Source organism: Hyperolius riggenbachi, chromosome 4 (assembly GCF_040937935.1).
Source record: "Hyperolius riggenbachi isolate aHypRig1 chromosome 4, aHypRig1.pri, whole genome shotgun sequence".
Lineage (NCBI taxonomy): Eukaryota > Metazoa > Chordata > Amphibia > Anura > Hyperoliidae > Hyperolius > Hyperolius riggenbachi.
The window spans coordinates 3,484,202-3,508,263 of NC_090649.1; the positions used below are offsets into that span (position 1 = coordinate 3,484,202).

At 55.3% G+C, this 24,062-nt stretch overlaps 1 protein-coding gene across 1 annotated transcript; it reads right to left on the reverse strand.

Annotated features, from left to right (window-relative positions):
- Positions 1-2,564: 2,564 nt before the first annotated feature.
- On the reverse strand, positions 2,565-15,166 carry ATRAID (all-trans retinoic acid induced differentiation factor). Its single transcript, XM_068278915.1, has 7 exons — positions 15,010-15,166; positions 9,498-9,622; positions 9,342-9,413; positions 9,171-9,242; positions 8,972-9,093; positions 4,754-4,854; positions 2,565-3,196 (listed from the first exon to the last, which is right to left on the reverse strand). Exons 1-7 carry the CDS (start codon positions 15,091-15,093, stop codon positions 3,092-3,094), a joined length of 681 nt encoding a protein of 226 aa, XP_068135016.1. The 5' UTR covers positions 15,094-15,166; the 3' UTR covers positions 2,565-3,091.
- Between the last annotated feature and the right edge of the window lie 8,896 nt (positions 15,167-24,062).

Below are 24,062 nucleotides of genomic sequence, written 5' to 3' on the forward strand. Positions count from 1 at the left end.
TGGCTGCACATAGCAGGAGGTTGTGTGTGTGTGTGTGGTGTACACAGGCTGCAGCCCTGGCATAGTACTGCTGTGTAGTGCCATTACTGGGGTATGGAGGCTGTTATACTGGGTGTATATCCAGTGTCTCCCTCTAGTGGCTGCACATAGGAGATATTACTTGTGTACACAGGCTGCAGCCCTGGCATAGTACTGCTGTGTAGTCTCATTACTGGGATATACATGGGGGCTGCCATACTGGGTGTATAGCCAGTGTCTCCCTCTAGTGGCTGCATTTAGGACAGCAGAGAGAGAGAGAGAGTGTGTGTGTGTGTGTGTGTGTGTACACACACGTGTACGTGTGTACGTGTACACTGAGGAACAAACCCACCCTGCGTCAAGGAGCGTTCTGCCAGCAATAATCCCACGTAACGGAGGAATACGTTACAGGGAACTAAAGTTGAGCTATAGATGCTGCCATATTAATCCATCCCAGTTCCCGGGCTGTTGATCTGTTTGATATACCTCACCTCTGCATGCATAGTGCAATGTGGACGCTGCTCCGGACGCACTCCTTGCTCTCATTATTGCGGCGCTATCAATGCTGACAATACGCGAGCATGAAGGCGCTGGGGGTTTGTACATGTGGGGGGGCGGAGACAGCAATCTTTGTGTGGATACTATCTGTGGCTCTTCCTGCCTTAGCAGTGTCGCCAGTCCCATCAGGTCCCGGCTTCTGCCCACGTGCAGGGAGGTTGCACGCCGCCTGTACCTGTGCTCACGTCACTGGGAATGTTGTGCTCCGCATGGGCAGAAGCTGGTGACCCGACGGGGCTGGCGAATCCACTACAAGCTGACTGCGGAACGCTGGAGAAGAGCGGTACTACAGGCACGGGAAGCTGACACTTCCAGGGACTGCAAGAAGCCACAGATATGTAAAAAAGCATGTGCTTCATTCACCATTTATGCTGCACGGGCTTCATGTCCACAGCAGCAGCTGCTAGAGCCGCAGGGACGGCTAGTCTCATCCCTGCAGTTTGGGGGGTTTGCAGGCGATCGGTTGTTACCAGAAGCAGGGGAGATTGGCTGCAGGGGACAAAAGTCCCTGTGCCAATCCGTACATGTCCGCCGAGAATAAACATTGTGTATTCTTACATAGAGCCACCATGATTTCCGCCGCTTGCTTGTTAAATTTATGAATTGGAACAATGTTCCCATTCATTAATCTCCCCCCCCCCCCCCCAGCACTGTGATCGCAGGTTTCCAATGAAGCTTTAGATCACCAGGGATTCTCACGACTGATTACTCCTGATTGAAATAAGGGTTCATTGCTGCAGGTGCGCAGCTTGCAGGAGCAAGTGCGCCATAGCGAGGCTTTGCAATGTGACCAATAGGATGCTTGCAATCTCATTGACACGCAGGGCGTACGGCGGCATTATGGGTAATTAACCCTGCCGCATCCACCCCGCACCTGCAGCAGTTAACCCTTATTTGAATCAGAAGTAATCAGTCCTGATGGTCACTTCCCCTAGTTACAATGTAGCAATACAGATCTTATATCCAATGTAACCTACTCGTAGGAAGTAGAGTTTCACTCAGCGGGGACATCTTGTGGCCAAATAGTAAAATACACGACTTTAGGGGGAAAAAATATTTCAAGAGGGCATATACTGTGATTATTAAATAATGGGCTAAAAATTAGCGATGAATATAAAACTGAAAAATGCACCTTTATTTCCAAATAAAATATTGTCATTATACTAGGGATATAATTGTAACGTTGCAATAACCAGGACAAATGGCCAAATAAAATGTGTGGATTTTAATTATGGTAGCATGAATTATAAAACTATAATGGCTGAAAACTGAGAATTTTTTTATTCCCATTATAATGCATTTAGAATAAAAATTAGCATAATGTACCACCCAAAGAAAGCCTAATTGGTGGTGGAAAAAAAACAAGGTATAGATCATTTTGTTGTGACAAATACTGATAAAGTTATTGGGGAATGAAAGAGAGGAGAGCTGACAGGTGAAAAATACCCGTGGGTTGAAATGGTTAAATAATGTCACAACTTCATCTGCTGCATGCTTGTTCAGGGGTTGTGGCTAAATGTATTAGAGGCAGAGGATCAGCAGGAAAGCTAGGCAACTGGTATTGCTTAAAAGGAAATATGGCAACCTCCACATCTCTCTGTTTGGGTTCCCTTTAAACAAAGTATACTTGAATGCATATCTATTCAGGCTGGCAATGCAGATTGCCTGGCTTTCCTGCTGATCCTCTGCCTCTAATCCTTATATCCACAAATACTGAACAAGCAAGTGATTGTTTCACTGCTAACCAGAGAGATTTGCAGGCAACTGGTATTGTATAACAGGAAATAACCATGGCAGCCTCTGTGTCCCTTGTAAGTTCCTACACAAAACAAACTATGAGAAAGAACACTGTGTAATGATACAGCAACAATGCTGCACTTTATTATAGGAAATAATCCAGACAATATGAAACAGCTTCTATATTACACATTGTATCTATAATCCCAGCAACCCCCTCTCTACACCCCCCCCCCCCAGCTGTGCGTAACCACAAACCCCCAACCATATCACCTCCCTCACACCGGTCTCATCCGCAGGCTTTCTATGGCAGATATTGGCCATGCCTCCCACTCCAGAGGCTATGTGCTGGAACAAGCATACAGGCCACGCCTTCCAATCTACAGACTGTGCTGGAACAAGAATGCAGGCTCCACCTCCCAATACAGAGGCTGTGTGCTGGAACAAGCATGCAGGTCACTCCTGATCCAAGCATACAGGTCATGCCTCCCAATCTACAGGCTGTGTGCTGGAACAAGAATGCAGGCTCCGCCTTCCGATCCAGAGGCTGTGTGCTGGAACAAGCATACAGGCCACGCCTCCCAATACAGAGGCAATCTACTGGAACAAGTTGGAAACGTGTCCTCATGACTCACTAATATTACAGCCACGTGAATTGCCCATTTTATAAACCCTTCCGTAAATTTCTTGTCCAAAATGCTGAAAAGAGACGACGACCCTCCAATGTGTCAGCAGGCGATGGAGAAGGATGGCGTCTCCCCCTCTCTGACCACATGATCTACAGGCTCTTCACCTTCCTCCTCTGGGTGCACCACAGCAGGACGGTCAGGGTGACAGTCACCGAGGACAGGATCCCAAAGAACATCAGCGTGGGGAAGTGACCCTGCGAGGAGAGAAGGTTATACTGCAGGTAATACCCAACACACCTCCACACACGGGGGTCACATGACCTGCAGGGCTACTACTCTGGGGGAGCGGGGGCCACGTGACCTGCAGGGCTACTACTCTGGGGGAGCGGGGGTCATGTGACCTGTAGAGCTACTCTGGGGAAGCGGACGTCACGGGACCTGCAGGGCTACTCTGGGGGGGTCACGGGACCTGCAGGGCTACTCTGGGGGGGTCACGGGACCTGCAGGGCTACTCTGGGGGGGTCACGGGACCTGCAGGGCTACTCTGGGGGGGTCACGGGACCTGCAGGGCTACTCTGGGCGGGTCACGGGACCTGCAGGGCTACTCTGGGGGGGTCACGGGACCTGCAGGGCTACTCTGGGCGGGTCACGGGACCTGCAGGGCTACTCTGGGCGGGTCACGGGACCTGCAGGGCTACTCTGGGCGGGTCACGGGACCTGCAGGGCTACTCTGGGCGGGTCACGGGACCTGCAGGGCTACTCTGGGCGGGTCACGGGACCTGCAGGGCTACTCTGGGCGGGTCACGGGACCTGCAGGGCTACTCTGGGCGGGTCACGGGACCTGCAGGGCTACTCTGGGCGGGTCACGGGACCTGCTGGGCTACTCTGGGAGGGTCACGGGACCTGCTGGGCTACTCTGGGCGGGTCACGGGACCTGCTGGGCTACTCTGGGCGGGTCACGGGACCTGCAGGGCTACTCTGGGCGGGTCACGGGACCTGCAGGGCTACTCTGGGCGGGTCACGGGACCTGCAGGGCTACTCTGGGCGGGTCACGGGACCTGCAGGGCTACTCTGGGCGGGTCACGGGACCTGCAGGGCTACTCTGGGCGGGTCACGGGACCTGCAGGGCTACTCTGGGCGGGTCACGGGACCTGCAGGGCTACACTGGGGAAGCGGGGGTCACTAGACCTGCAGGGCTACACTGGGGAAGCGGGGGTCACGTGACCTGCAGGGCTACACGGAGGAAGCGGGGGTCACTAGACCTGCAGGGCTACACTGGGGAAGCGGGGGTCACGTGACCTGCAGGGCTACACTGGGGAAGCGGGGGTCACGTGACCTGCAGGGCTACTCTGGGCGGGTCACTAGACCTGCAGGGCTACACTGGGGAAGCGGGGGTCACGTGACCTGCAGGGCTACACTGGGGAAGCAGGGGTCACGTGACCTGCAGGGCTACACTGGGGAAGCAATAACCCTTCCATACGGCTGGGAGGAGGAGCAATCCACACTGCAGGCCAAGGCAAGACAAGAGGAACAGCAGAGCCACCCCAGAAAGTAGGACAATTCAAGTATGAAAGGAAGGCGAGTCAGAATGGGGCTCTGCTACTCATGAGGGCTTCAGGAGAGCTCCTGGGTGTATATGGAGAGAGGAGGCTAGCCTAATGGGAAGAGGGTCTACAGTGTGGTGGAAGCCCTAGAGAAGTCTTGGGGCCAAGAGGTGATGGGGAAGGAAATTGCTGTTACACCAGCTATCAGAGGTGATGTCACACAGAGCCCCTTCTACAGGGAAAGGGGGTCAGCTCCGCCCACCTCACCTCTCGCAGACACTTGTAGCCCCTGAATCCTCCTGCACAGATGCACTGCGTCAGCCCCGGGCCGTCCGGCGCGCACTGCGAGTTCTCTGGACACAGCACAGCTGGGGAGAGAGGCGTACATGAGTCATGTGATCATTACTGCCCCTCCCCCATGTGTCATGTGATCATTACTGCCCCTCCCCCATGTGTCATGTGATCATTACTGCCCCTCCCCCATGTGTCATGCGATTACTGCCCCGCCCCAATGTGTCATGTGATCATTACTGCCCCTCCCCCATATGTCATGTGATCATTACTGCCCCTCCCCATGTGTTCATTACAGCCACGCCCCATGTGTTCATTACTGCCCCGCCCCATGTGTTCATGCGATCATTACTGCCCCGCCCCATGTGTTTATGCGATCATTACTGCCCCGCCCCATGTGTTCATGCGATCATTACTGCCCTGCCCCATGTGTTCATGTGATCATTACTGCCCCGCCCCATGTGTTCATGTGATCATTACTGCCCCGCCCCATGTGTTCATGTGATCATTACTGCCCCGCCCCATGTGTTCATGCGATCATTACTGCCCCGCCCCATGTGTTTATGCGATCATTACTGCCCCGCCCCATGTGTTCATGCGATCATTACTGCCCCGCCCCATGTGTTCATGCGATCATTACTGCCCCGCTCCATGTGTTCATTACAGCCACGCCCCATGTGTTCATTACTGCCCCGCCCCATGTGTTCATTACTGCCCCGCCCCATGTGTTCATGCGATCATTACTGCCCCGCCCCATGTGTTCATGCGATCATTACTGCCCCGCCCCATGTGTTCATGCGATCATTACTGCCCCGCCCCATGTGTTCATGCGATCATTACTGCCCCGCCCCATGTGTTCATTACAGCCACGCCCCATGTGTTCATTACTGCCCCGCCCCATGTGTTCATGCGATCATTACTGCCCCGCCCCATGTGTTCATGCGATCATTACTGCCCCGCCCCATGTGTTCATGCGATCATTACTGCCCCGCTCCATGTGTTCATGCGATCATTACTGCCCCGCCCCATGTGTTCATTACAGCCACGCCCCATGTGTTCATTACTGCCCCGCCCCATGTGTTCATGCGATCATTACTGCCCCGCCCCATGTGTTCATGCGATCATTACTGCCCCGCCCCATGTGTTCATGCGATCATTACTGCCCCGCCCCATGTGTTCATGTGATCATTACTGCCCCGCCCCATGTGTTCATGCGATCATTACTGCCCCGCCCCATGTGTTCATTACAGCCACGCCCCATGTGTTCATTACAGCCACGCCCCATGTGTTCATGCGATCATTACTGCCCCGCCCCATGTGTTCATGTGATCATTACTGCCCCGCCCCATGTGTTCATGCGATCATTACTGCCCCGCCCCATGTGTTCATGCAATCATTACTGCCCCGCTCCATGTGTTCATTACAGCCACGCCCCATGTGTTCATTACAGCCACGCCCCATGTGTTCATGCGATCATTACTGCCCCGCCCCATGTGTTCATGTGATCATTACTGCCCCGCCCCATGTGTTCATGTGATCATTACTGCCCCGCCCCATGTGTTCATGTGATCATTACTGCCCCGCCCCATGTGTTCATGTGATCATTACTGCCCCGCCCCATGTGTTCATGTGATCATTACTGCCCCGCCCCATGTGTTCATGTGATCATTACTGCCCCGCCCCATGTGTTCATGCGATCATTACTGCCCCGCCCCATGTGTTCATGCGATCATTACTGCCCCGCCCCATGTGTTCATGTGATCATTACTGCCCCGCCCCATGTGTTCATGCGATCATTACTGCCCCGCCCCATGTGTCCTGTGATCATTACTGCCCCGCCCCATGTGTCCTGTGATCATTACTGCCCCGCCCCATGTGTCCTGTGATCATTACTGCCCCGCCCCGTGTGTCCTGTGATCATTACTGCCCCGCGTGTCCTGTGATCATTACTGCCCCGCCCCATGTGTCCTGTGATCATTACTGCCCCGCCCCATGTGTCCTGTGATCATTACTGCCCCGCCCCATGTGTCCTGTGATCATTACTGCCCCGCCCCATGTGTCCTGTGATCATTACTGCCCCGCCCCATGTGTCCTGTGATCATTACTGCCCCGCCCCATGTGTCCTGTGATCATTACTGCCCCGCCCCATGTGTCCTGTGATCATTACTGCCCCGCCCCATGTGTCCTGTGATCATTACTGCCCCGCCCCATGTGTCCTGTGATCATTACTGCCCCGCCCCATGTGTCCTGTGATCATTACTGCCCCGCCCCATGTGTCCTGTGATCATTACTGCCCCGCCCCATGTGTCCTGTGATCATTACTGCCCCGCCCCGTGTGTCCTGTGATCATTACTGCCCCGCCCCGTGTGTCCTGTGATCATTACTGCCCCGCCCCGTGTGTCCTGTGATCATTACTGCCCCGCCCCGTGTGTCCTGTGATCATTACTGCCCCGCCCCATGTGTCCTGTGATCATTACTGCCCCGCCCCATGTGTCCTGTGATCATTACTGCCCCGCCCCATGTGTCCTGTGATCATTACTGCCCCGCCCCATGTGTCCTGTGATCATTACTGCCCCGCCCCATGTGTCCTGTGATCATTACTGCCCCGCCCCATGTGTCCTGTGATCATTACTGCCCCGCCCCATGTGTCCTGTGATCATTACTGCCCCGCCCCATGTGTCCTGTGATCATTACTGCCCCGCCCCATGTGTCCTGTGATCATTACTGCCCCGCCCCGTGTGTCCTGTGATCATTACTGCCCCGCCCCGTGTGTCCTGTGATCATTACTGCCCCGCCCCGTGTGTCCTGTGATCATTACTGCCCCGCCCCGTGTGTCCTGTGATCATTACTGCCCCGCCCCATGTGTCCTGTGATCATTACTGCCCCGCCCCATGTGTCCTGTGATCATTACTGCCCCGCCCCATGTGTCCTGTGATCATTACTGCCCCGCCCCATGTGTCCTGTGATCATTACTGCCCCGCCCCATGTGTCCTGTGATCATTACTGCCCCGCCCCGTGTGTCCTGTGATCATTACTGCCCCGCCCCGTGTGTCCTGTGATCATTACTGCCCCGCCCCGTGTGTCCTGTGATCATTACTGCCCCGCCCCATGTGTCCTGTGATCATTACTGCCCCGCCCCATGTGTCCTGTGATCATTACTGCCCCGCCCCATGTGTCCTGTGATCATTACTGCCCCGCCCCGTGTGTCCTGTGATCATTACTGCCCCGCCCCGTGTGTCCTGTGATCATTACTGCCCCGCCCCGTGTGTCCTGTGATCATTACTGCCCCGCCCCATGTGTCCTGTGATCATTACTGCCCCGCCCCATGTGTCCTGTGATCATTACTGCCCCGCCCCGTGTGTCCTGTGATCATTACTGCCCCGCCCCGTGTGTCCTGTGATCATTACTGCCCCGCCCCGTGTGTCCTGTGATCATTACTGCCCCGCCCCATGTGTCCTGTGATCATTACTGCCCCGCCCCATGTGTCCTGTGATCATTACTGCCCCGCCCCATGTGTCCTGTGATCATTACTGCCCCGCCCCGTGTTCATGTGATCATTACTGCCCCGCCCCATGTGTCCTGTGATCATTACTGCCCCGCCCCGTGTGTCCTGTGATCATTACTGCCCCGCCCCGTGTTCATGTGATCATTACTGCCCCGCCCCATGTGTCCTGTGATCATTACTGCCCCGCCCCATGTGTCCTGTGATCATTACTGCCCCGCCCCGTGTGTCCTGTGATCATTACTGCCCCGCCCCATGTGTCCTGTGATCATTACTGCCCCGCCCCATGTGTCCTGTGATCATTACTGCCCCGCCCCGTGTGTCCTGTGATCATTACTGCCCCGCCCCATGTGTCCTGTGATCATTACTGCCCCGCCCCATGTGTCCTGTGATCATTACTGCCCCGCCCCATGTGTCCTGTGATCATTACTGCCCCGCCCCGTGTTCATGTGATCATTACTGCCCCGCCCCGTGTGTCCTGTGATCATTACTGCCCCGCCCCATGTGTCCTGTGATCATTACTGCCCCGCCCCGTGTGTCCTGTGATCATTACTGCCCCGCGTGTCATGAGATTCCTGCCCCACCTCATGTGATCATTACTGCCCCGCTCCCATGTGATCATTACTGCCCCGCCCCCATGTGTCATGTGATCATTACTGCCCCGCTCCCATGTAGGGCATGTTGTCACTCACCTTCACCCCCGGTGGTGTTACAGATACTCTGCTGCTCCTGGCATATCCGGGCCCCTGAGCGCTCCTCTATGTTGCCCCACGCCTCCTTACCTCCGGGGCAATCAATGCTCAGTGGCAGCGCCCTGTGAGAGGACAGAACATTCAGCTTGTGTTATCTGAGGGGCCTGACATCAGCTACACACACATAACCGATACTTACAGGTACTGCAGTCCGGTCAGGCCGAGGAAGAAGTCCTGGCGCAGCTCCTGCAGAGGATTCTGGGAAAGGTCTCTGAAGAAAGAATACAGTATAAACAGAAGAGCCCCGCCCCTGAGGATCACAGCATATCATCCCACCCACATACCAGAGACAGCTCCTCCCATTACTCACATGACCATAACAGCAGCAGTGAGGTGGAAGTCTGGGTCAAGGTGTGAGATGGAGCAATTCCAGAGATCCAACCTGTAGAGGGGGGGGGGGGGGGGAAGAGTTGCTGTAAGATGACACACCCTAAAATGTACCCCCCCCCCCCATAATGGTACATACCCGATAATGGAACTCTCTGTTTTATTCACACAGCAGCGCCCCATAATGTCCGCCCCCGGGGTCCCGATACACAAGTGGGCGACTTCCGAACTGTTCCGAACACCACCCCGACACGAACTGCAGACCTAGGGGGACACAGGAGACTACATTACTAACAGCTGCAGACCTGGGGGGACACAGGAGACCCCGTTACTAGCACAGGAGACCTGGGGGGACACAGGAGACTACATTACTAACAGCTGCAGCCCTGGGGGGACACAGGAGACTACGTTACTAACAGCTGCAGACCTGGGGGGACACAGGAGACTACATTACTAACAGCTGCAGACCTGGGGGGACACAGGAGACCCCATTACTAACAGCTGCAACCCTGGGGGGACACAGGAGACCCCATTACTAACAGCTGCAGGCCTGGGGGGACACAGGAGACTACGTTACTAACAGCTGCAGACCTGGGGGGACACAGGAGACCCCGTTACTAACAGCTGCAGCCCTGGGGGGACACAGGAGACCCCGTTACTAACAGCTGCAGACCTGGGGGGACACAGGAGACGTCACTAACAGCTGCAGACCTGGGGAGACACAGGAGACCCCATTACTAACAGCTGCAGACCTGGGGGGACACAGGAGACCCCGTTACTAACAGCTGCAGACCTGGGGGGACACAGGAGACCCCGTTACTAACAGCTGCAGCCCTGGGGGGACACAGGAGACTACATTACTAACAGCTGCAGACCTGGGGGGACACAGGAGACTACGTTACTAACAGCTGCAGACCTGGGGTGACACAGGAGACCCCGTTACTAACAGCTGCAGACCTGGGGGGACACAGGAGACTACATTACTAACAGCTGCAGACCTGGGGGGACACAGGAGACCCCATTACTAAGAGCTGCAGACCTGGGGGGATACAGGAGACTACGTCACTAACAGCTGCAAACCTGGGGGGACACAGGAGACCCCGTTACTAACAGCTGCAGACCTGGGGGGACACAGGAGACTACGTTACTAACAGCTGCAGACCTGGGGGGACACAGGAGACTACATTACTAACAGCTGCAGACCTGGGGGGATACAGGAGACTACGTTACTAACAGCTGCAGACCTGGGGGGACACAGGAGACCCCGTTACTAACAGCTGCAGACCTGGGGGGACACAGGAGACCCTATTACTAACAGCTGCAGACCTGGGGGGACACAGGAGACGTCACTAACAGCTGCAGACCTGGGGGGACACAGGAGACTACGTTACTAACAGCTGCAGACCTGGGGGGACACAGGAGACCCCGTTACTAACAGCTGCAGACCTGGGGGGACAGGAGACCCCGTTACTAACAGCTGCAGACCTGGGGGGACACAGGAGACCCCATTACTAACAGCTGCAGCCCTGGGGGGATACAGGAGACTACATTACTAACAGCTGCAGACCTGGGGGGACACAGGAGACCCCGTTACTAACAGCTGCAGACCTGGGGGGACAGGAGACCTCATTACTAACAGCTGCAGACCTGGGGGGACACAGGAGACCCCGTTACTAACAGCTGCAGACCTGGGGGGACACAGGAGACCCCATTACTAACAGCTGCAGACCTGGGGGGACACAGAAGACCCCGTTACTAACAGCTGCAGACCTGGGGGGACACAGGAGACCCCGTTACTAACAGCTGCAGACCTGGGGGGGACACAGGAGACCCCATTACTAACAGCTGCAGACCTGGGGGGACACAGGAGACGTCACTAACAGCTGCAGACCTGGGGGGACAGGAGACCCCGTCACTAACAGCTGCAGACCTGGGGGGACACAGGAGACGTCACTAACAGCTGCAGCCCTGGGGGGACACAGGAGACCCCGTTACTAACAGCTGCAGACCTGGGGGGACACAGGAGACCCCGTTACTAACAGCTGCAGACCTGGGGGGACACAGGAGACCCCGTTACTAACAGCTGCAGCCCTGGGGGGACACAGGAGACCCCGTTACTAACAGCTGCAGCCCTGGGGTGACACAGAAGACCCCATTACTAACAGCTGCAGCCCTGGGGGGACACAGGAGACCCCATCACTAACAGCTGCAGACCTGGGGGGACACAGGAGACTATGTCACTAACAGCTGCAGACCTGGGGGGACACAGGAGACGTCACTAACAGCTGCAGACCTGGGGGGACACAGGAGACCCCATTACTAACAGCTGCAGACCTGGGGGGACACAGGAGACCCCATTACTAACAGCTGCAGACCTGGGGGGACACAGGAGACCCCATTACTAACAGCTGCAGACCTGGGGGGACACAGGAGACGTCACTAACAGCTGCAGACCTGGGGTGACACAGGAGACTACGTTACTAACAGCTGCAGACCTGGGGGGACACAGGAGACCCCATTACTAACAGCTGCAGACCTGGGGGGACACAGGAGACCCCATTACTAACAGCTGCAGACCTGGGGGGACACAGGAGACGTCACTAACAGCTGCAGACCTGGGGTGACACAGGAGACTACGTTACTAACAGCTGCAGACCTGGGGGGACACAGGAGACCCCATTACTAACAGCTGCAGACCTGGGGGGACACAGGAGACCCCGTTACTAACAGCTGCAGACCTGGGGTGACACAGGAGACCCCGTTACTAACAGCTGCAGCCCTGGGGGGACACAGGAGACCCCATTACTAACAGCTGCAGACCTGGGGGGACACAGGAGACCCCGTTACTAACAGCTGCAGACCTGGGGGGACACAGGAGACCCCGTTACTAACAGCTGCAGACCTGGGGTGACACAGGAGACTACGTTACTAACAGCTGCAGACCTGGGGGGACAGGAGACCCCGTCACTAACAGCTGCAGACCTGGGGGACACAGGAGACTACGTTACTAACAGCTGCAGACCTGGGGGGGACACAGGAGACCCCAATACTAACAGCTGCAGACCTGGGGTGACACAGGAGACCCCATTACTAACAGCTGCAGACCTGGGGGGACACAGGAGACCCCGTTACTAACAGCTGCAGACCTGGGGGGACACGGGAGACCCCGTTACTAACAGCTGCAGCCCTGGGGGGACACAGGAGACTACATTACTAACAGCTGCAGACCTGGGGGGACACAGGAGACTACGTTACTAACAGCTGCAGACCTGGGGGGACACAGGAGACTACATTACTAACAGCTGCAGACCTGGGGGGACACAGGAGACCCCGTTACTAACAGCTGCAGACCTGGGGGGACACAGGAGACCCCGTTACTAGCACAGGAGACCTGGGGGGACACAGGAGACTACATTACTAACAGCTGCAGACCTGGGGGGACACAGGAGACCCCATTACTAACAGCTGCAGACCTGGGGGGACACAGGAGACCCCATTACTAACAGCTGCAGACCTGGGGGGACACAGGAGACGTCACTAACAGCTGCAGACCTGGGGGGACACAGGAGACTACATTACTAACAGCTGCAGAGCTGGGGGATACAGGAGACTACATTACTAACAGCTGCAGACCTGGGGTGACACAGGAGACTACGTTACTAACAGCTGCAGACCTGGGGGGACACAGGAGACCCCGTCACTAACAGCTGCAGACCTGGGGGGACACAGGAGACCCCATTACTAACAGCTGCAGACCTGGGGGGACACAGGAGACTACGTTACTAACAGCTGCAGACCTGGGGGGACAGGAGACCCCATTACTAACAGCTGCAGACCTGGGGGGACACAGGAGACCCCGTTACTAACAGCTGCAGACCTGGGGGGACACAGGAGACTACGTTACTAACAGCTGCAGACCTGGGGGGACAGGAGACCCTGTTACTAGAGATATAATAAAACCTGCAGGGGAGTACAGATCCTTAGATAAGGAGTGACTGGAGAGTAACAGTGGGGAAGGAGGAATCCCTGGTGTGACTGCAGGTGACACTTGGGGGGGGGGGGATCCCTGGTGTGACTGCAGGTGACACTTGGGGGGGGAGGAATCCCTGGGGTGACTGGAGGTGACACTGGGGTAGGGGTAATCTCTAGGATGACTGGAGGTGACACTGAGTGAGGAGGAATCCCAGGGATGACAGGAGGGGGGAGGGGTAATCCCTGGGGTGACTGGAGGTGACACTGGGGAAGGGGTAATCTCTAGGGTGACTGGAGGTGACACTGAGTGAGGAGGAATCCCAGGGATGACAGGAGGGGGGAGGAGTAATCCCTGGGGTGACTGCAGGTGACACTGGGGGAGGAGTGATCCCTGGGGTGACTGCAGGTGACACTGGGGGAGGGGTGATCCCTGGGGTGACTGCAGGTGACACTGAGGGAGGAGAAATCCCAGGAATGACAGGAGAGGGAGGGGTAATCCCTGGGGTGACTGCAGGTGACACTGGGGGAGGAGTGATCCCTGGGGTGACTGCAGGTGACACTGGGGGAGGGGTGATCCCTGGGGTGACTGCAGGTGACACTGGGGGAGGGGTGATCCCTGGGGTGACTGCAGGTGACACTGAGGGAGGGGTAATCCCTGGGGTGACTGCAGGTTACACTGAGGGAGGAGGAATCCCAGGGATGACAGGAGGGGAGGGGTAATCCCTGGGGTGACTGCAGGTGACACTGAGGGAGGAGAAATCCCAGGAATGACAGGAGGGGGAGGGGTAATCCCTGGGGTGACTGGAGGTGACACTGGGGGAGGAGTGATCCCTGGGGTGACTGCAGGTGACACTGGGGGAGGGGTGATCCCTGGGGTGACTGCAGGTGACACTGGGGGAGGGGTGATCCCTGGGGTGACTGCAGGTGACACTGGGGTAGGGGTAATCCCTGGGGTGACTGCAGGTGACACTGAGGGAGGAGAAATCCCAGGAATGACAGGAGGGGGAGGGGTAATCCCTGGGGTGACTGGAGGTGACACTGGGGGAGGAGTGATCCCTGGGGTGACTGCAGGTGACACTGGGGGAGGGGTGATCCCTGGGGTGACTGCAGGTGACACTGGGGGAGGGGTGATCCCTGGGGTGACTGCAGGTGACACTGGGGGAGGGGTAATCCCTGGGGTGACTGCAGGTGACACTGAGGGAGGAGAAATCCCAGGAATGACAGGAGGGGGAGGGGTAATCCCTGGGGTGACTGGAGGTGACACTGGGGGAGGAGTGATCCCTGGGGTGACTGCAGGTGACACTGGGGGAGGGGTGATCCCTGGGGTGACTGCAGGTGACACTGGGGGAGGGGTGATCCCTGGGGTGACTGCAGGTGACACTGGGGGAGGGGTAATCCCAGGGGTGACTGGATGTGACTGTGTGGAGGAATCCCCTGGGTGACAGGAGGTGACACTGGGGGAGGGGTAATCCCCGGGGTGACTGGAGGTGACAGTGAGGAGAAATCCCCGGGGTGACAGGATGTGACACTGGGGGAGGGGTAATCCCAGGGGTGACTGGATGTGACTGTGTGGAGGAATCCCCGGGGTGACAGGAGGTGACACTGGGGGAGGGGTAATCCCTGGGGTGAGGAGGAGGGAGGCGTTGGGGGAGGGGTAATCCCAGGAGGGGGGGAGGTACCCGCAGCTGAGCCCGGAGCCCCGGTGCCGCACAGCCCAGCAGGAAGAGTATCAGCAGCGCCGCCATCTTGTCTCCCGCAGTCATGTGACGCGCAGCCTGTCAGCTGACCGGAAGCGCTGAGATTGTATGTCTGCGCTGCGAGAGACCATCACTTCCTCTTCCGGCTTTTCTCTCTCAGGACCAGTGGCGATTCAGGCTCCTCCCCAGCACAGCCTGCAGCGGCCCCGCCCCGAGCGGTGACGTCACTGTCAGTACGGCGCGCTCATGTGAGATGCCGCAAAGCGTGATCGGGCTGTAAGTGAGGCTGCCACGCATGCGCAGTGTGGTCCTGTCTGTCCTCTCACTCATATACATGGGAATGTTACTCAACAACAACAACTAACATTTGTAAAGCGCTTTTCTCCCGTGGGACTCAAAGCGCATAAGCATGGCTCAGACCATCGTGGTACAGGGGAAGAACTCTATAAATCTGGAAATGCCAGGCTAAACAGGTGGCTTTTCAGTCTGGATTTGAATAGCTCCAGGGATGGTGCTGTCTTTACTGGGTGTGGTAGGGAGTTCCAAAGTGTAGGGGCAGCATGACAGAAGGCTCTATCTCCAGATTTTTTGAGGTGCACTCTGGGAGTGACCAAGTTTATAGAACTTGCTGATCTGAGGTTGTGAGAGGTGTGGTGCAGCTTCAGCAAGTCCTTCATGTATCCAGGGCCCAGATTGTGCAGGGATTTGAATGTCAGCAGTCCAATCTTGAAGAGTATTCTCCATTCTACTGGTAGCCAGTGCAGTGAGCGAAGGATCGGTGTAATGTGACAGTGGCGAGGCTGGTTTGTTAGCAATCTGGCAGCAGCATTCTGCACTAATTGCAGGCGACGCAGGTCCTTTTTGGGGAGGCCAGCATAAAGGGCATTGCAGTAGTCCAGTCGTGATGTGATGAAGGCGTGGACTAGGGTTGGAAGATCCTCTGGGGGAATCAGATGTTTAATCTTTGCTATATTCTTCAGATGAAAGGAGGAGGATTTAACTACAGATGAAATTTGGTTTCTGAAGTTCAATTCCCCATCGATTAGTACGCCAAGGCTGCGGACAAGGTTGGAGCTGTTTATGTCTGAATTCCCAATCCTGATTGGTGTTGCTTTGGGATAGAGCTGTTTTGATGGCAAGCACTGGCTTTGGACAAACAGGACCTCAGTTTTGTCAGCATTCAGTTTCAACCAGTTATCATTCATCCATGCCTGTAGCTCAGCTAAGCAAGAGTTTATTTTTGGGGTAGGGTCTGTTCCACCAGGTTTGAAGGACAGGTATAGCTGTGTGTCATCGGCGTAGCAGTGGTACGTCAGGCCATGACGTAGGATAAGTGTACCGAGTGGCAACATGTAGATTGCAAACAGCAGAGGGGATAGTATTGATCCTTGTGGCACTCCGAATTGTAGAGGTGCAGGTTTGGACATTAGCTACTGAGCTACTCAGCGCGCCCAGCCGGGCTGCAGCTCTCTTAACCCCCTTGGCGGTATGAAAAATACCGCCAGGGGGCAGCGCAGCAGTTTTTTTTTAATTATTTTTTTTTTAAATCATGTAGCGAGCCGAGGGCTCGCTACATGATAGCCGCTGCTCAGCGGCATCCCCCCAGCCCCGCCGATCGCCTCCGGCGATAGGCGATCAGGAAATCCCGTTCAAAGAACGGGATCTCCTGGAGGGCTTCCCCCGTCGCCATGGCGACGGGGCGGAATGACGTCACCGACGTCGGGACGTCATTGGGAGACCCGATCCACCCCTCGGCGCTGCCTGGCACTGATTGGCCAGGCAGCGCTCGGGGTCTGGGGGGGGGGGGCGCGCGCCGCACCGGATAGCGGCGATCGGGCGCGCGGCGGCGGGCGATCGGGGTGCTGGCGCAGCTAGCAAAGTGCTAGCTGCGTCCAGCAAAAAAAAAATTAAGTAAATCGGCCCAGCAGGGCCTGAGCGGCACCCTCCGGCGGCTTACCCCGTGTCACACACGGGGATACCGCTAAGGAGGTTAAGCTGCTCCAGACCTTGTCTCACATTTCTACTCATTTACCAAACACACAATTAGAGAAACTCACTCCCAAACAGTTCTCTGCTGCTTTATAAAGCCTGCAGGCTGCTTATAAGCCAATGAGAAGTGCACACATATATTACACCTAGCTTGCAGTGATAATCAAGCAAAAGCTGAGCAAGTCAGCCAATTAGTAGGAGAGGGCTTCAGTTGCATATAGACAATGGCTATATGACCAGCAGGGGGCACCAGCGTGCAGGATATTCCCTCTCATCTGCCCCCCTCCTAACTAAACTGCATGGGATACTACAATAATTAAAAACAATGGTGTATGAGCCAGCCTGGGGCTCCGGGAACTCTCACTGCCCGGGGCCCCAGAACCAGCATCTAACACCATATGTGAGCGCAGCCAAATCCGGGGTGGCAGCTCCAAGGGTTTGGCTGCGCTCACATATGGTGTTAGATGCTGGTTCTGGGGCCCCGGGCAGTGAGAGTTCCCGGGGCCCCAGGCTGGCTCATGCACCATTGTTTTTAATTCAGATTTCTACTCAATCACACAACATAGCTCCGCCCCCTGTCCCTCTGTCCTCAGTTCTATGTAAATATAGATATTTCTCTACTAAAAAATGTGTTTGATTGACTATTTATTCCCGTCCTGTAAATTGATATATTACTAATTGTAACATGTTACTATGAAGGAAAATGCACCAGGATAGAAAGGACCAGTGTGGTTTGCATTACAAAACAACATGTTTTTCTTATGGAATCTTTATGGTATGCATACCTCCCAACTTTTGATAAGATGAGAAAAAGGGACACTTAAGCCACGCCCATGACACACCCCTGGACACGCCCTCACCACGCCTCTAGTCACGCATACCATAAAGATTTCATAAAAAAAATATGTTGTTTTATAATTCAAACCACACTGGTCCTTTCTATCCTGGTTCATTTTCCTTCATAGTAACATTTTAAAATTAGTAATATATCAATTTAAAGGATGGGAATAAAGTTTAGAGTCAATCAAACACATTTTTAGTATAGAAATATATATATTTATATAGAAAGGGCCACAAAGTCCTGCAAGAGGGACATATGAGGAGGAAAGAGGGACAGAGGGACAGGGCTTCCAAAAAGGGACTGTCCCCCTGAAAAAGGGACAGTTGGGAGCTATGGGTATGCGTGACTAGGGGTGTGATGGGGGCGTGATCAGGGGTGTGGTGGGCGTGGCTTAAGTGTCCCTCTTTCTAGTGTTGCCAACTTAGCGACTTTGTCGCTATATTTAGCGGCTTTTGAAAGCCCTCTAGCGACCGTTTTTTTAAAAAGCGACTTAGCGACAAATCTGTTGACATTTGTCTTGTGTTATTGGAGACATTTGGGAGACTCTAACTTAAGGTGCCGGCTGCCGGCCCCTCCCCGTCCCAAAGCACGCCACTCACAGACAGCCTGGCCTGGCTGGTCTGCCCTCTCGCAGGAGTCCCGCCCCCATCAAGCCACTGGCAGCCACCCAGTACAGGGCAACCAATCACCGCACAGCCAGGAACCTTCCAGACCAGTCAGGGGACGTCACACTAGCCCCTCCCTGCTTCAATCGCAGGCGCTCTTGCTAGTGAGCGGAGCGGTGACGTCAGGTGGGCCGGTCGCTGGATGATGTGTGGGAGGCGGGGTCGGGGGTGGAGCCGTTATGCAAATTACGTGATGATGTAATCTTGCGACTTCAAGCGACTTCTAGGACAGCCAATAGCAACTTTCCTTACTGACGAGTTGGCAACACTGCCTCTTTCTCATCTCAAAATGTTGGGAGGTATGACAATGGCTGATGGGATGTGAATGAAATTTGGCACACAGCCATACCTCAAACACTGGTCCGCACGACAGCGGGGGGCCCCAGTCTCTCTCACTGGCTAGGGCCCCCAAATCACCATCCGATACCCAAAGTGTGGGCAAGCCCTGGGCCTCTCACCTCCAGGGAACTCACCCCCACTGCCTCTAAACTGAATGCTAATTTATGCAATTCCTGCTAGATTTGGTACGGCAGGCAAAGGAGTACATATGAAATCGGCGCCGGGAGACTTGGGCGCAGGATACAGCCGGTATATAGCTGATCCTGCTTCTGCACAAGTCCGGGCCGATGTAATTACTATTCCCCCTCCAGGCCGCCATGCATAGTGGGGGAATGAAATAATTCAGCTTCCAGCGATCGCTGGGGGCCGAATTATTATGATTTTTTAAGCAACTTCAGCTCCGTCTTCTGACAGCACCGACGTTACTCACTGAGCGCCGCTATAGACTGAATCCCTTTATAGTCTATGGCGGTGCTGGCTGCGCACAAATCTAGCAGTGCTGAAAAGGCAAAGGGTGTATGACAGTACACCTGATTGGCTGACTGGCGCCTGCTGGCCAGATAGAGGCAGGATATTGCTCTAGCTGGAAGTTAGCAATTATGTTTGTTGCAGTTGGCATTCAGTTTAGAGGTGGTGGGGTGAGTTCCCTGGAGGTGAGAGGTCCAGGGCTTGCCCGCAATTCCCTCTAGGTGTCGCATGGTGGTTTGGGGGCCCCAGTGAGTGACAGAGACCTGGGGCCCCCCGGCCAGTGTTGCCAACCGCCCGTAAATTTTGATACTAAATAAGCTGCCCGTGAATTCCATAAGGAATTCAGCAGCGTCCGTAAAAGGGCGCCCACTCTGTTGCAGGAGGACAGCAGCACAGTGGAGGGAGAGCTGTGGGCAGCGGTGGAGAAGGGGGACAATCTCCCCCCCCCCCTTCCCTCACCTTAGGTGCTCTCCCTCCCTCGCTATCCCCCTCCTGAATTAGTGCTGACTGAGTGGTGGCGTTTGGCAGCGGGCGGGACTTACCCTCCATCTCGCTCCAAGCACCGGAAGTTCTGCTGCTCTGGTCTGAACCAGACCAGAGTAGCGGCAAATCATCCCGCCACTCAGTCAGCACTAGTTCAGGAGGGGGCAGCGAGGGAGGGAGAGCACTAAGGTGAGAGAAGGGGGGGGGATATTGCCCCCCTTCTCCACCGCTGATGCCACAGCTCTCCCTCCACTGCGCTGCTGTCCTCCTGCTGGTGGGGGTCACCTGGCTACATATACTGGGCACATATAACCCTGACTACATATACTGGGCACATATAACCCTGACTACATATACTGGGGACATATACCCGACTACATATACTAGGGCCATATACACCTGCCTACATATACTGGGGACATATACCCCTGGCTACATATACTGGGGACATATACCCCTGCCTACATATACCCCTGGCTACATATACTGGGGACATATACCTCTGGCTACATATACTGGGCACATATACCCCTGGCTACATATGCTGGGGACATATACCTCTGGCTACATATACTGGGCACATATACCCCTGCCTACATATACTGGGGACATATACCTCTGGCTACATATACTGGGCACATATATCTGCTGGCTACATATACTGAGGACACTGGCTGTTTGCCATTATGTGCATTTACTGGTGAAAAGCTGTCTCTTATGTGCATTTACTGGTGAAAAGCTGTCTCTTATTATGTGCATTTATTGGTGAAAAGCTGTCTCTTATTATGTGTATTTACTGGTGAAAAGCTGTCTCTTATTATGTGCATTTACTGGTGAAAAGCTGTCTCTTATTATGTGCATTTACTGGTGAAAGGCTGTCTGTCATTACGTGCATTTACTGGTGAAAAGCTGTCTCTTATTATGTGCATTTACTGGTGAAAGGCTGTCTGTCATTACGTGCATTTACTGGTGAAAGGCTGTTGCCCCCTACCCATTAGACTGCCCCCTCATATGTGCCAGTCTAGAACCGGCCCTGTACCCCTGCCTACATATACTGGGCACATATACCCCTGGCTACCTGTTCTGGGGACATCTCTCCCCCCGGCTAACTGTTCTGGGGACATCTATACCCCTGGCCACCTATTCTGGGGACACCTATAGACCTGGGGCTACCTATTTTTGGGGAACCACTGCTGTCAGATTAAATGTATTTTGGGGAACTGCTGCCAGGTTATGTGTATGTTGGGGGAATCGCTACTGCCAGAATACATCTATTTTTGGGAACCACTGCCATATTATCTGTATTTTGGAAGAACCTCTGCCAGATTACGTGGATTTTTGGTGAAATGCTGTAAGATTACATGTATTTTGGGGGAAGGGGGGAAAACACTATGGCAGAGCTCAAACTTCCCTGGCAGACCTTTTACAGCAATACTAAAATCATGTATATTTGGCTCCACCCATGACCACGCCCACATTCTGTTATGCCCATTTTTCGGCGCGCCGCAGGAGATTTTGTCACTATTAAAAATCTTTTGTCAGTAAATTTTTAGGTATTTGTCAGTAAAAAATAACGTGAAAGGTTGGCAACACTGCCCCCGGCTGTCGTGCGAACCATCAGCTAGTAATTATATATATATATCCACTTCCACACCACCTACACTCCCCAGATTATCAGGGTAGAGAGGGGACCCCCTGAACTACCTCTGTGCCAAAATGCAGCCCCCGAGCCCCGCTGGTACCTGAGATTGGTTTCTGTAATCTATCTCCTGAACCAGCGGGGCTCGGGGGCTGCATTTTGGCACAGAGGTAGTTCAGGGGGTCCCCTCTCTACCATGATAATCTGGGGAATGTAGGAGGTGTGGCTGCAGAGATATTTCTGGGGGATTCTAGTGAGCATGCGTCATACTCAGCGTGGAAGGCAGCCTCCAGGCGGCACAATCTGTCATTACACCTCCAGCCCCGGAACCAGCATGCGTCATACTCAGTGTTGAAGGCAGCCTCCAGGCGGCACCATCTGTCATTACACCTCCAGCCCCGGAACCAGCATGTGCCATACTCAGTGTTGAAGGCAGCCTCCAGGCGGCACGATCTGTCATTACACCTCCAGCCCCGGAACCAGTATGCGCCATACTCAGTGTGGAAGGCAGCCTCCGGGCAGCACGATTTGTCATTACACCTCCAGCCCCGGAACCAGCATGTGCCATACTCAGTGTGGAAGGCAGCCTCCGGGCAGCACAATCTGTCATTACACCTCCAGCCCCGGAACCAGCATGTGCCATACTCAGTGTGGAAGGCAGCCTCCAGGCGGCACAATCTGTCATTACACCTCCAGCCCCGGAACCAGCATGCGCCATACTCAGTGTGGAAGGCAGCCTCCGGGCAGCACAATCTGTCATTACACCTCCAGCCCCGGAACCAGCATGTGCCATACTCAGTGTGGAAGGCAGCCTCCGGGCAGCACAATCTGTCATTACACCTCCAGCCCCGGAACCAGCATGCGCCATACTCAGTGTGGAAGGCAGCCTCCAGGCGGCACAATCTGTCATTACACCTCCAGCCCCGGAACCAGCATGCGCCATACTCAGTGTGGAAGGCAGCCTCCAGGCGGCACGATCTGTCATTACACCTCCAGCCCCGGAACCAGCATGCGCCATACTCAGTGTGGAAGGCAGCCTCCGGGCAGCACAATCTGTCATTACACCTCCAGCCTCGGAACCAGCATGTGCCATACTCAGTGTGGAAGGCAGCCTCCGGGTGGCACAATCTGTCATTACACCTCCAGCCCCGGAACCAGCATGTGCCATACTCAGTGTGGAAGGCAGCCTCCAGGCGGCACAATCTGTCATTACACCTCCAGCCCCGGAACCAGCATGCGCCATACTCAGTGTGGATGGCAGCCTCAGGGCAGCACGATCTGTCATTACACCTCCAGCCCCGGAACCAGCATGCGCCATACTCAGTGTGGAAGGCAGCCTCCGGGAAGCACGATCTGTAATTACACCTCCAGCCCCGGAACCAGCATGCACCATACTCAGTGTGGAAGGCAGCCTCCGGGCAGCACAATCTGTCATTACACCTCCAGCCTCGGAACCAGCATGCGCCATAGTCAGTGTGGAAGGCAGCCTCCGGGCAGCACAATCTGTCATTACACCTCCAGCCCCGGAACCAGCATGCGCCATACTCAGTGTGGAAGGCAGCCTCCGGGCAGCACGATCTGTAATTACACCTCCAGCCCCGGAACCAGCATGCACCATACTCAGTGTGGAAGGCAGCCTCCGGGCAGCACGATCTGTCATTACACCTCCAGCCCCGGAACCAGCATGCGCCATACTCAGTGTGGAAGGCAGCCTCCAGGCGGCACGATCTGTCATTACACCTCCAGCCCCGGAACCAGCATGCGCCATACTCAGTGTGGAAGGCAGCCTCCAGGCGGCACGATCTGTCATTACACCTCCAGCCCCGGAACCAGCATGTGCCATACTCAGTGTAGAAGGCAGCCTCCGGGCAGCACGATCTGTAATTACACCTCCAGCCCCGGAACCAGCATGCACCATACTCAGTGTGGAAGGCAGCCTCCGGGCAGCACAATCTGTCATTACACCTCCAGCCCCGGAACCAGCATGCTCCATAATCAGTGTGGAAGGCAGCCTCCGGGCAGCACAATCTGTCATTACACCTCCAGCCCCGGAACCAGCATGCGCCATACTCAGTGTGGAAGGCAGCCTCCGGGCAGCACAATCTGTCATTACACCTCCAGCCCCGAAACCAGCATGCTCCATACTCAGTGTGGAAGGCAGCCTCCGGGCAGCACAATCTGTCATTACACCTCCAGCCCCGGAACCAGCATGCGCCATACTCAGTGTGGAAGGCAGCCTCCGGGCAGCACAATCTGTCATTACACCTCCAGCCCCGGAACCAGCATGCGCCATACTCAGTGTGGAAGGCAGCCTCCGGGCAGCACGATCTGTCATTACACCTCCAGCCCCGGAACCAGCATGCACCATACTCAGTGTTGAAGGCAGCCTCCAGGCGGCACGATCTGTCATTACACCTCCAGCCCCGGAACCAGCATGTGCCATACTCAGTGTTGAAGGCAGCCTCCAGGCGGCACGATCTGTCATTACACCTCCAACCCCGGAACCAGCATGCGCCATACTCAGTGTGGAAGGCAGCCTCCGGGCAGCACGATCTGTAATTACACCTCCAGCCCCGGAACCAGCATGTGCCATACTCAGTGTGGAAGGCAG